General features: G+C 33.1%; 1 protein-coding gene across 1 annotated transcript; it reads right to left on the bottom strand.

Annotated features, from left to right (window-relative positions):
- Positions 1-474: 474 nt before the first annotated feature.
- LOC114325027 (zinc finger protein 501-like) lies at positions 475-8,528 on the bottom strand. Its single transcript, XM_050660909.1, has 4 exons — positions 8,249-8,528; positions 2,284-2,290; positions 1,341-2,196; positions 475-630 (listed from the first exon to the last, which is right to left on the bottom strand). The coding sequence occupies exons 1-4, from the start codon at positions 8,526-8,528 to the stop codon at positions 475-477; spliced, it is 1,299 nt and encodes a 432-aa protein (XP_050516866.1).
- Between the last annotated feature and the right edge of the window lie 5,343 nt (positions 8,529-13,871).

Here is a 13,871-nt window from a genome sequence, read left to right as displayed (position 1 = left end):
ATCTTAATGAAATTCATAGTATTCATAGTGTTGTTTTACTGTATCATAATGTTTTTATGGGTCAAAGATGAATGTCATATGTGTAGCATAAATGGTTGAAAAACGTAAAATGCAAATACTTGTTTTTTTATGTTTTTTTCGCAATTATTGCTATTTTGCAACAAGGGTGACAATGTTTAAAATTTTTAACCAATCCTATATTGTAGGAAATTTAATTACAAAACTTTTATGTCAGTGCAACTTTTCTCGGAAATGAATACTTTTAAAGTTATAATAAAAAAAACGAAGAAAAAAATCAAATTTTTCCTTCATTTTTTGACATTTTGATTATTCAAACAATGTTCCGGACCTTTTTGAGAGGGAGGATAACTCAAATATTATTATTTGAGCTATTTTCAAGCAATTTCTGCAAAAAAAATATGAGTCACCTCTCAACGTCCAAATGTACTAATATTTTTACAGTTGCGCCCTGGTCTAGAGGGCTTTGTATCTGCCATTCATGATGAGGTCTCTCATAGGAGGAACAACATGACCAAGTAAGAAATATTGAGAACCCAGTGACTCCATCACGAGCTGGGTTACAAACTGGGATTTTTTCAAACCGACCATCTTCCTGGCTATCAATATGTCCTTAATACAGTCATTTTTTATTCAATTTGAACTAAAGTATTTACTTACCTCTGAAATACCGCTTCGATAACAAGATAAGCATCTAGGTGGTACCATACTAATCTTCTGTTTGGTCTTCCAAATCTCGCCAGCACAGTAAGTCGCCCGCACTTGCTGGTTCAGTTTTATAAATTCTATTTTTCACGGATCCCCAATAAAAATAAGTTTTAGGATTCAAATCAGGTAAATGAGGAGGTCACTCAATACTACCCAATCTAGCACTCGATCGTGCGGAAAAGGTGTGATCTAAATAACGCGACTACGAAATAAGTTTTTTTAATCCAAAAACAAACATTTTTATTCGAGATATAATATACAGTATATACATGTTGTTGTGTTACATATAAAAAACAGTTTATAGGTATTGAATTTTGACAAGGGCTATGAGTCATGCCGATTTAGTAGGTCCACAAGTTTAAGTGAAATTTTCAAGGTCATAGCTCTTGTCAAAATCAATTATTTATATCATCTATGCTTTTGCGCTCAAGAATACCTATAAGTAAATCATGACGTACTCTGTCAAAAGCCTTTTCCAAATCTATGAAACATGCGTGTATCTCTTGATTGACCATTTAGAGCAAACATAGCTTCTCTCGTGCCTAGTCCTATTCCGAATCCCAATTTTTATTTATCACACTGCATGTCTTAGCACAACTCTTAGCATGACTGACCATTGCTGGTTTCGAAATGAAGCCTTTACCACAAATCTTACAAACATTGGGTTTCTCACCAGTGTGGGTTTTTCTGTGGTACCATAACGGAGCCCTATGGGCAAAGGACTTTCCACACTGCTGACACGAAAATGGCTTTTCTCCAGTATGTACAGGCATGTGTGCTTGTAGGAAGTCCTTCTTAGCAAATTTTTTATGACAAACAAGACACGAAAAGGGTTTATCACCTGTATGGATGCTTAAATGGAACTTTAGCTTATTCTTGTTTTTAATTTTTTTACCACAAAACTCACATATTACAGATTTATCGATACCTTTGTCGTTATGTTTGCTGTACAAATGTTGTTGCAGGCCCTGATTTGACTCATAGTGTTTTCCACAGATTTTACAGTCGAATTTTACCAAAGGCTTCCCGGTAAGTACAGTGTAATGTGACAGTCTCCTATGGGAACTCAATAATCTACTGTACATAAATCTTTTTCCGCAGATATCACAAGGAAAAGGCTTTTCACCATTGTGGAAATACACATGCTCCAAAGCATGAGTGCCTATCTTGAAAGCTTTCCCACATACCTCACATTTGTACCTCTTCGAACCCTCGTGACTTCTGACGTGTTTTTCAATCCTATAAGCAGACTTAAGCTTCACAGAACATAAATGACAAGAGAAGAGAAGATCTTCGCTGTGTTCTATGGAATGTAGAGCAAAAGCAACATTATTAAAAAATATTTTAAAGCAGTTGTTGCATGATAGAGGTTCGTCTAGTATATTTGGTTCTACTTCTGTAGGTTTCTTAGGCTTTTCACGACGGGACTTGGAAGTTTTTGAGTTGGATTTGGCTCTTAAAATGTGAGTCCTAAAAATAAAGAGTTTATTGTATAAGTAAGAAAAAATTATAACACATTAAAAATTAAAAAATGATACAAGACACAAGAGCAATTACCAAGGGACTACAATTAATAGAAAACATTTTTATAATACATAAATACGGCCCAGTAGGAGGAACAACAGAAGAAGTAATATAATTTTACAACGGATTTCCAAATGAACCAGCTGGATCTAGAGAAGAAGGGTCGCGGATGTTTCCCCAACTATCATCAATACGACTAACTTCAAGCGTAACTTTGATACGAGAATTATAAAAAAATATTGCAAAAAAATATGTATTGAAAACATGGAAAGAACATTACACAGAAATATTTCGGGGCGAACTGACAGAAGATTACTTAGAGGAAGACGAAGTAGTGGAAAGCATACCTGTGATAACAAGAGACGAAATGGACGAAGCCATAAATATAATATAAACATAAAAACCATGTATAGGCCATTAAAATGTTACATTTTTTAGGCCGTACCTTGCATTTGTTAGAGGAGTCAATTTTATTTCTTTAATGTGTAGGTGGTATCAGTAGAAGCTTAAGTTCAAGTTTTTGGGGTCGCCACCCTTGTCCCCCGGCCGCCATCTTTGAAATGGGGTGCAAAGGGGTTTCGCGCTATATCTCGTAAACTACCAACCCTACGGAAAATCTAATTAAACATAAAATGTAGCAAATTAAATTTTCTACAATTTTGTTTCTATTACTTTTTATCGTCAAGTGACCAACAAAAAAGATATAAACAAAAATAAGTAAAATTTTTTTAACAAGTTTCCTTTTGGAGATTAATTATTTATATGGGAAATAAGCCACAATTAAAATGAAAAAATAATTTTATTGACGTTTCGACGCCCAAATCGGGTGCCGTTTAATTGTGGCTTATTTAATTTTAATTGTGGCTTATTTCCCATATAAATAATTAATCATAAAAATGCCACAAGGAAATAGCTTCAGAACAACATTCCTGTTGGAGGTTATAACTTTTTTTTAGTTCATTTTAAAATAAAATAACAGTATACAAATTTTGTAGAGGGTTTTTCAGCGAACAATTTCCACTATAAGGTTATTTAATTCTATTTATTTATATAGGTTTTACAGCGCTCCAAACTTGACCAGATGCTCGAATGTTCACAGGGATACAATAAAAAAAACATTATGCTTACTTTTATATCTATACATATATATTTCTTATTCATAAATTTATTATGATTTTAACATTCCTATGCTATTATTAATGTATTTTTGACCTTTCTCCCCACTATAAAACTTATAACCCTAAGCATACATAGAAAAGGCCCAAGAAGTTGTTTGAGGACAAATTCGCCGGTCCAGAAGAAGAACGACGCAACCAAAAAAATGCAAAATTCTTAAGAAGAAAAAAAAAACGATTTTTGATATCAAAATCATAAAGTATGATCAAAATTAGCCATCGACCACACCGTGACCAGGATCTCGAGATATAAGCGTTTTTTGGGATGTGCCGCTTGTCTATGAAGTAACATAACTTTTTTCCTATTGTATATTTTGACTTAAAATTTTCCAAAAAACTTCTTCTTGAATCATATTTTATTGCTATGTTGGTTAAAATTATAAACTAAAAAGTTTGTCACTCTACTTTTTTAACTAAACATGAAACTGACGAAATATGGTGACAAAATGTTTAAAAATTAACAACTCCTTTTATAATGTGTTTGGACAAATTTCATTGTTATTTACATACCTCAAAGATGACACAGTAAAATTTTCAAAAGGAAATATTTACAGTGACCAAAGATACAGCGAGGTAAATTTGAAAAATCATAAAAATTAATTTTTGGCATTTTTGTATAAAATTTGACTTTTGAACATGTTCCACCAACTCTAGATAAAAATAAACTTCATATTCGGATTCAGCGACCTCGAAAACATAAAAAATACCAAAATTCTTAATTCACCTTAAATTTGATTTTCGTGGTCGGCATAACGTAATTTTAATTAAAGTATTGTTTTTATTGTATTCCTATGAGAATTAGAGAATCTGGTCAAGTTTGGAGCGCTGTAAAACATAGATAATAAATAAAATTAAACAACTTTATAGTGAAAATTGTCCATTGAAAAATCCTCTACAAAATAGCTATTTTGTTATTTTGTTGTGAAATGAACGGAAAAAAAGTTATAACCTCCAAAAGGAAACTTCTTACAAAATTTTCTCTTATTTTTGTTTATAACTTTTTTGTTGGTCACTTGACGATAAAAGTAATAGACGTAAAATTGTAGCAAATTTAATTTGCCATATTTTATGTGTAACTAAATTTTCTGTAGGGTTGCTAGTTTAGGAGATACAGCGCGAAAGCCCTTTGCAGGCCTTTTTCCAATATGGCGGCCGGGGGACAAGGGTGGCGACCCCAAAAACTTGAACTTAAGCTTCTACTGAACCCCCTACACATTATATATATAGTGGCTAAACACCCCTTTAGGGGTTACGCCGCTTACGCTCTCTAGATCTATGTTTTGAGGTAGATCAGTCCTCATGTTCGTTATTTAATTTTCTCTGTTATTTTTCTCCACTCTTTCCTGTCTCTGGTTTTCCCTTTCCAATGTCGTATGCCCGCATTGTTGAGATCACTTACTACTTCTTGTAACCATGTAGATCTTGGTCTTCCACGTCTTCTTTTGCCAGCTGGTGTCCATTCCAATATTGAGTATATCGTCGTAGTTGATCCGGATCTCCATATGTGTCCTAGCCATTTTGCTCTTTGCTGTTTTATTTTACATACTATATCCTCCTCAATTTCTTCCAGTAACTCAAGGTTCGTTCTTTGTCTAAATTCATTGTCATTTATTTTTATTGGTCCTAATATTGCTCTTAGTATTTTTCTTTCTTGTATTCTAAGGTTTTCCTCTTGTTTTTTTGTCATGCTAAGAGTTTCGGCTGCATACATCATCGTCGGTCGAATTATTGTTTTGTATACTTTCATTTTTGATTTCTTACTCAATAACTTATTTTTAAGTAATTTTTTATTTGCATGGAAGCTCTTATTTGCTGTAATAATCCTTTCTTTGATTTCGGTTTCTCTTTCTCCATTGTTTGTTATTAATATTCCTAAATATTTAAATTTTTCGACTTCTTCAAAAGTGTATTCTCCTACTCTAACCTTTCTGTTTTCAAAGTTTTTGTCAAATCTCATTATTTTGGTTTTCTCTTGGTTTATTTTTAATCCCATTACTTTTCCTTCTGTTACCATTTCGTTTAACATTCGTTCCATTGTTTTTCTATTTTTTGTTATTAGCACAATATCATCAGCGTATGCTATTATTTGTCCTTCTCTCGTTCGGAGGGTGCCTTTGTTGATCTTCCTGACGACGTATTCTAGGGCAAGATTAAACAGAGTTGCTGATAATGAATCTCCTTGTCTCACCCCTTTATTGATGACAAATTCTTCTGTGTCGCCTACTTGAGTTTTTATACTAACTACAGTTCTACTCATTGTCATTTGTATTAATCTTCTTAATTTATGTTGTATTCCCATTTCTTTCAGAGCTACCATTAGTTTTGATCTATTTATTGTATCAAATGCTTGTCGAAAATCTATAAAAAGCAGTTCAATTTCTATTTTATATCCATGAGCTTTTTCCATAATTTGTTTAACTGTATGTATGGCATCTGTTGTAGACTTTCCCTTAACAAATCCGCATTGATAGTGTCCTATGATATTCGTGGTAGCTTCGGTCAGTCTTCGTTGTATTAAGGCGGACATGATTTTATATGCTGTGTTTAATAGCGTCAGTCCTCTGTAGTTTTTACACATCTGTTGATCTCCTTTTTTATGAATCGTGATAATTTGTCCTTTGTACCATTCTTCCGGCATTTTTTCTTCGTCCCATATGTCTTTTATTAAATTGTATAATCTATCTTTTAATTCTTCACCACCATATTTTATAAGCTCCATATTGATACAGTCCGATCCTGAGGCTTTACCATTACGGCTGCTATTAATAATTTCCTCAACTTCCTCTTTTGTTGGTATTTGTAGCTGGTTTCCTAACATCATTGTCTCTTCTCCTCTGTTTTCATTTAGGTCTTGATCTTGTTGTTCTGTTAATAATTCTTTAAAATAGTTAGTCCAAATTTCTTTATACTCTTCATCGTTTTCTGATACTTTTCCATTTTTATCTTTTATGCTTTTTATCTTTCCTTTAAACGTTTTGTTCTGCTCACTAATTTTCTTATAGAATTCTTTTGTGTTTCTGTTCTTACTCTCTTTTTCTATTTCTTTTATCTTATCATCCAACCACTCACGTCTAATTTTCCTTATTTTTTTCTTACATGCATGCCTTATTATATTGTATTCTTCCCTATAATCCTGTCTATTTGTTCTTATCCACATTTGTCTCATTTCTACCTTCTTTTTTAACATTTTATGGCATTCTTCATTATACCATTCTTGTCTTTTTTTGTTTCTTTTTATCCCTACGTGTACTTCCGCTGTTTCATTTATACATTTTTTTATATTTCTCCATTCTGTTTCTATATCCTTTGTAGGTTTAGATTGTTTCTTCAGTTTTTTGTTCATGTCATCAGCATATTTAATCCTTATGTCTGGAGTATTCAGTTTTTCTACGTGCCATTTATTTTTTGTTGTCGTGTTTTTTAGTGTTCTTTTGACTTTTTGTCTTACTTTTGCAGTCACCATAAAATGGTCTGTGTCTGCATGTGCACCTCTGTAGGACCTCACGTCTGTTACCGATGTTTGCTTCCTTCTTGTAATCAGAATATGGTCTATTTGTGACCATGTTTTTTGGTCTGGGGAAATCCACGTCACTTTATGGTATTTGGGATGTTCGAATTTTGTACTAACGATAATCATATTGGTACTAGATGCTAGATTACATAATCGTTGGCCATTGTCGTTAGTTTTTTCGTGTATTGTGTGCTTACCTGCTACTTGGTTAATGTAGTCTTCCTTACCTATTTGGGCATTAAAATCTCCCATTACCAGTATTGTGTCTTCTCTAGGTAACTTCTCCATTTCTCGTTCGAGTTCCTCATACAATTTGTCTTTTTCCTCCGCAGTAGCACTTTCAGTTGGGGCATATACGTTTATGATTGATATATTAAATGGTTTGGCGTTAATTCTCAGGTAAGCCATACGTTCATTTATTGGTTTAAATTGCATAATGTTATTTTTTATTTTTCCCATAATTATGAAAGCAACTCCATATTGACCTTGTTTTTCATGTCCCGAGTACTGTAGTGTATAGTTTTTTCTATTTATTTCTCCTTGACCTGCCCATCTGATTTCTTGAATCACTGCAATATCAATTTGGTATCTTTCTAGTTCTGAGACGATATCCTGCATTTTTCCTGGTTCAAGCATTGTTCTGATGTTCCACGTACTTATTTTTAGTTGATCACATTTTTTCGGCTTTTTATTATATTTTTTTGTGTTCGTATGTTTTATTTTATCTAATCTGTTCAGGTCCTTTTCCTTTGCCATTTTCGTGTCCGTTTTTTGTGTTGTATCCAATATTTGTTTTTTTATCAGTTTTTTGGCGTGTCCTGCTTTGCCCTTTCCAGTTCATTCTTCTCTTTGTTCCATTTCCATTCAGTCCCGTCAATAATTAATTTTTGATAACCTACTCTAGTGTTCTTACCGTTTTCTTTTTGAAATTTTGCAATTCTCCGTATTTCTTGTTGTATTTTCATCTCTTCTTGCGTTAGATCGTTATTGATATATATTTCCGGCTTTGAATTCCTTAGTTTGTTTTTGTTCTTCATAATTTTTATTTTTTCATTTTTGTTTTTTAGTTTTACAAGACATGTTTTGTCCCCTATTTTATAAGCTTCTTCTATTTCTACTTTAATACCTAATTCTCTTTCCACGAAATCTGCCATAACCTCATTGACTACATTTGGGTTATTTGTATCCATCGGTAGACCCTGGACAATAACATTGTTAGCTTTTCTCTCTTTCTCGAACTTTTCTACCTTCATTTTCACTATCTTTAGTTCCTGTTTCATTTCATCATTTTCTTTTTGTAGTTGTTGGATACTTTGTTTGAATTCATTTATTTCTTTTCTTAATTCTCGGAGGTCATTTCTATATTCTCGTTGTTCTTCTTTTATTCCTTTTACCTCCGATGTTAAACTTTGTGTTTGATCTGTTAAATTTTGCATCATTTTTAAAAGCTGATCAATTTTGTTTTCATCTTTCTGTTGTTTGGTTGGTGTTCTGGATAGTTTCTTGCTCTTGTTAAAAATATTGTCTGCATCTATCTCTAGACTTCTCTTTTTACTGTCTTCTGAGGTGTAATCATTATCACTATCCACCATTTTTTATGTATTTGTACTCTATATTAAAGCAAGCGATAAGCTCTAGTTCCCAGTCGACCCGGCGAAGGCTCTAGAACTTCTCAAGCAATAATTGACCCCCTACACATTAAAAAAATAAAATTGACTCCTCTAATAAATGCACACTAAATGTAACATTTCAATGGATTAGTAGAAAAAACGAAATTTCGCCAAAAATGATAAAGTATCTAGGAAGAAAGGAAATGGAATGATCAATAGATACCTGAGGAACGGGAAAATACTTTAATAGTACCAATACATAAAAAAGGAGAAGAAACCCAATGTGAAAACTACAGAGCAATATGCCTAGCCCAAGATAGCTATAAACTATGTATATACATCGATAATAGAAAAAAGACTTTGAGAAAAGGGAGTACGTTGCACCACAATTGGAAGAAGGATATGCACCATTTAGGCCAGATAGGTAGACAAATGACAACATATCACCTAACAATATTGACCTAAAGACAGCTTTTGATTCGATTGTCAGGAAAAAATATGGAAATAGTATGTGAAAATTTAACATAAAAAGACATAAAAGCTTAATATTAGTTTCAGGACACTTACCTTCTAAAAGTTTGCTTTATTATGAAATTATATTCACTCATCTAGCGATTTCAACAATTTCTGACCAATGCTCTTCAAACCCACTTTGCACACACGAATGAACTTTTATAAATAATATATTATATACCACTACCTCTTCACCACATTTCAAACATTTCAACCGCAACACATCCCATACAAGATGCATTCTTTTCTCCTACAGTTGGATTACTATGGAGCTGTCTTTTTTCGTCTACTTCTATTCTTCTTTGTATTCTGCTTTTGACTTGCTGTTCATTGGTAGAAAATTTTCTTTCTTAAAACTTAACTGTTTTCCTTTGAGATTTAGTGGTGGTCAACCTCTGGGTTCTTCTTCATTTTTCTGAGTATCTCCCCATTTATGACTCAATTGTAAAATTGATCAATCATGTTTGTTTTATATTTTATATTATTTCTTTCTTTTTAACCTCCTTTGCTATATCTTTTCTTTATGTATTTGAATCTGTTTTTCTTCTCTGCTTCTCATTTTCTAATTTTTCTCATATATTCTTAGGAGCTACTTCTTCCTCTTCTTTTACGTTTTCATACCACTACTGACTCAAAAGTTTTCCCCTGCTGATGTATTAAGTACCTGCTTGAAGTATTTAAAATGAAGGATTATGAGAGATATACTAACATATCTACAGTTATTATTGGATAGGGTAAGAAACGAGAAATGATTAATAAATAAATGTTTATTCTAAACGTCCACTTATTTGCTAATGTATAAAAAATTAAAGCAATTTACAAAAGAACTAAATTTACGAAAATCAATACATAAGTATACAAATACGATCTCACACTTTATTAAGTAATCGAAAAACTAACACATAATATCTAGAATGAACAGTAGTACGGCTATGCAAGTCAAGCCTGTTTATAGTAGCCCAGTCGGGATACCATTTGACCTTGCATTAGGAGCTGCCCCAAATTTTATTTTTCTAATCTTTAGGGGGGTCAATAGTAGTATAAATTTAAAATCTCGACTGAATTTGACCGTTGCGTTAGCCGCCATCTTGATTTTAAACGAGAACCGTTTTTGCTCAATATCTCCGCCATTTTCAACTTTTCGACAAAAAATATGGAAACTGAAATTGTTGAAAATGCGATTTTATATAATTTCGTTTATTATAATTTTTTTCGTGCGGTCCATATTTTCCCAGTTATGGGGAAAAACAGTGACAGTTAAAGCATAATTATTGATTTATTGAATTATCTCGTTTATTATTACATTTACAACAAATTTTAACCTATACAAAAATAAAGAGAATTAAATTTTGTACAATTTTGATCTCTTTCATTTTTTTGATAAAATAAATATTTAAGGTAGTACGTATGCGGTAAAGACGCGAACGTAAGACCCGATTGATTTTAAAGCAATTGTTTTTGTCCAATATCTTCCCCATTTTCAACTTTTCGACAAAAAGTGTAAGGACTGAAATTGTTGCAATTACGATTTACTACAATTTTCGAGAGAACCAGTGGCGGGTCTAAGAGGGGGGGATGGGAAAATTCCCCCCAACGGGGTCCAAAATTAAAAAAAAATTGTTGAAATATTAAAATATGTTAGCTGACATGAAGCTTAATTATCGACAGACAAATTCAACCAATAAAACCCGCTAGTTAATAAAATTTAGAGAACTTAATGCATATAAGTTATTATTTATGTCTTTTATGTACCTAGTTTGGTTGGTGTTTCATTGGAAATTTCAAAAATTGTATAAAATATAATTCTCTTTATTTTTGTTTATGTACAATTATGTCGTAAAGTTAATAATAAATGAGACAATTCAATAATTATGCTTCCCCTCCGCCTCCACTATTTTCCTCCGTAACTCGGAGAATATTGATCGCATAAAAAAATTGTGGAAAAGAAATTGTTGGAAATTACGTTTCCAATAATTTTGGTTCCTACCGTTTTTGTCGAAAAGTTGAAAATGGGGGAGATATTAAGCAACAACGGTTCTCCTTTAAAATCAATATGGCGGCTAATGCAACCGCGGAATTCTGTCGAGATTTTAAATTTACACTACCATTGATCTCCCCTAAAGGATAGAATTATAAAATTTTGGGGCAGCTCGGAAAAAAGATTCAATTCAGTAATTATGCTCCCCCACCACTTTTTACTATTTTCCCACTTAACTCGGAAAATATCAACCGAATGAAAAAAATTGTTTAAAAGAAATTGTAGAAAATCATATTTGGAACAATTCAAGTTGAAAATGGCGTAGATATTGAACAAAAACAATTGCTACAAAATCAATCAGGTCTTACGCTCGCACAATTATCGCATACATACTACCTTAAATATTAAATTTAGCAAAAAATGAAAGAAACGAAAATTGTGTAGAATTCAATTCTCTCTATTTTTGTATAGGAACATTTTTGTCGTAAAACTAACAATAAACGAGATAATTCAATTATTATGCTCTATTTATATGTAACTGTCACTATTTTCCGATATAACTCGGAAAATATCGATGGCAAGAAAAAATTGTAAAAATAAAAATGATAAAAAATTACATTTTCAACAATTTTGGTTGTTATACTTTTTGTCGAAAAGTTGAAAATGGCGGAGATATTAAGCAAAAACGGTTCTCGTTTAAAATCAAGATGGCGGCTAACGCAATGGCGAAATTCAGTCGAGATTCTAAATTTACACTACTATTGACCCCCCTAAATATTAAAAAAATAAAATTGGGGGCAGCTCCTAATGCAAGGTTAGGCCTGTTATTCGTCTAACCCGACTGGACTATAGAGCATTTGTAGCATTATCATGATTCATTATTAGTATTTTTCTTTGTTGTTATATGCGATTGTTCAGGCATTGTGGTAACTTTTGATGGAAAATAATTAGGGAAGGAGGAATTCAACACTTTAGACTTTCCCAGTAAGACTCTTATGGTCCGTTTGACGATTTACCGTCCGGCATCATCATCATCATCAACTTCTTCTTCTTCACGTGCTACTCCCATCGGAGATTGGAAATCATCATGGCCACTGCGACTTTGTTAGCAGCGTGCCTAAAAAGTTCAATCGAACTACACCCGAACCATTCACGTAGATTGCGAAGCTATGATATTTTTCTTCTTCCCACACTTCTTTTGCCCTGCATGATATTTCTTAAAAGGTCGTACTTTTCACGCCTCATAATGTGCCCCAAGTATTCCATCTTTCTAGTTTTATCTCATTCATAATTTCGCATCTTTTGTCTAAAGTTTGGAGTACTTGTGTGTTAGTGACGCGGTCCATCCATGATATTTTGAGAATGCGCCTATCGCACCACATCTCGAATGCTTCGATGTTTTTTATGGTCGACGATGGAAAAGGCATAACACCGCAGCAACAATTAGCCCTAATTTGTCCATTGTTGAACATACACCTCTATATATCTCCATCCATTTCTGCTCTGCGCCTGTGCTGTCCAATTGGTCTTCCCTGGCTTCGCTTTTCTGTCCGTGGTCTCTACTCCAGTAATTTTTTGTCCACCTGTCGTATTTCATTATTGCAACATGTCCCATCCATCTCCATTTCTTCTACTCTGGTTCGTCTACGAACTTCCTCATCTCTCAGTCTGTTTCTTAAGCTTATTTCAAGAATGATTGAAATCTCTCTATTTTACATTGTGTCCTGTTCAATTTTAAGGTTTCTGCCCGTTTGTGAGGACTGGTTGACTGTCCTTTTTAAATGAATTGGGACACTTTTAAACACGTCTCTCATTTTTCTGAATGTGGCTCAACCAAAACTTAATTTTCTGACTAGCTTACATGTCTGCTCACATTTCAATCCTTACCATTTCTGTTGAAAAGTTGAACATGATGTAGATATTGAGCAAAATCGGTTCTGCTTTAAATCCAAGATGGCGGCGAACCCGGAATTCAGTCACGATTTACATATAAGATAAAGTTAAACTACTGTTGACCCCCCTAAAGGTTAGAACAATAAAATTTGATGTAGCTCGCAATGCAAAGTCAAGTGACATCCTGACTGGACTATGATCTTCAACTATTGTTCATTGTATCTATTGTGCTAATACTACAAATTAAATACTTTTATTAAGTTTGTGATTTTCACAACTGAAAATATTATACAACATGAAACCAGCTAATGTTGCAAGGATGTATTGTATGGATCAATTCTGTGCTGGGCTAATGTTATAGTAAAGTTTACTGCTGCCTGTACACCTTATTCACTATCACCATCTTCATGATTCTTTCTCTATCCTTTCAGAGCAAAGTTTGGAAAAGATATAACCCAAAGAAAAGCAAAGAAAAGATATATAAAAGATCTGGAAAAGATATAAGATATTTGGAAAAGATATATATATTTGGATATAACCCTAATATCTGTTATTCAAGCACAAACCTCGAAGATGGACGTACCAAAGTAGTACATGCCCGAATACAAAAAAAAAACAACTCAGCATAGACCAATTAGTATAAACATCTTTCCAATTGTCTGACCACAACCTATCCTATTCACTCGGAGATTTAACTTAAAAAGGGCAAACTGGAAAATTATAATACGTTTCTGGGATGTCGAGCGAATCGAAAGAACCAATGAGAACATACGAAACCCTCTAAGCAGCTACCCTTTTAAACAAGAAACAGTTCACTGCGGAGTAGCCCTACTCCAAAAGCTGAATCGAGCCAGAAAGAAAAATTGGATCGAAACTCTGGAAAAATGGATATGACACGTAATAGCAAAATAGCACGAAACATAGGTAAAAACTTAGCAGTA

Source organism: Diabrotica virgifera, chromosome 9 (genome assembly GCF_917563875.1).
Source record: "Diabrotica virgifera virgifera chromosome 9, PGI_DIABVI_V3a".
Lineage (NCBI taxonomy): Eukaryota > Metazoa > Arthropoda > Insecta > Coleoptera > Chrysomelidae > Diabrotica > Diabrotica virgifera.
This window is presented reverse-complemented; position numbering and strand designations above follow the sequence as displayed.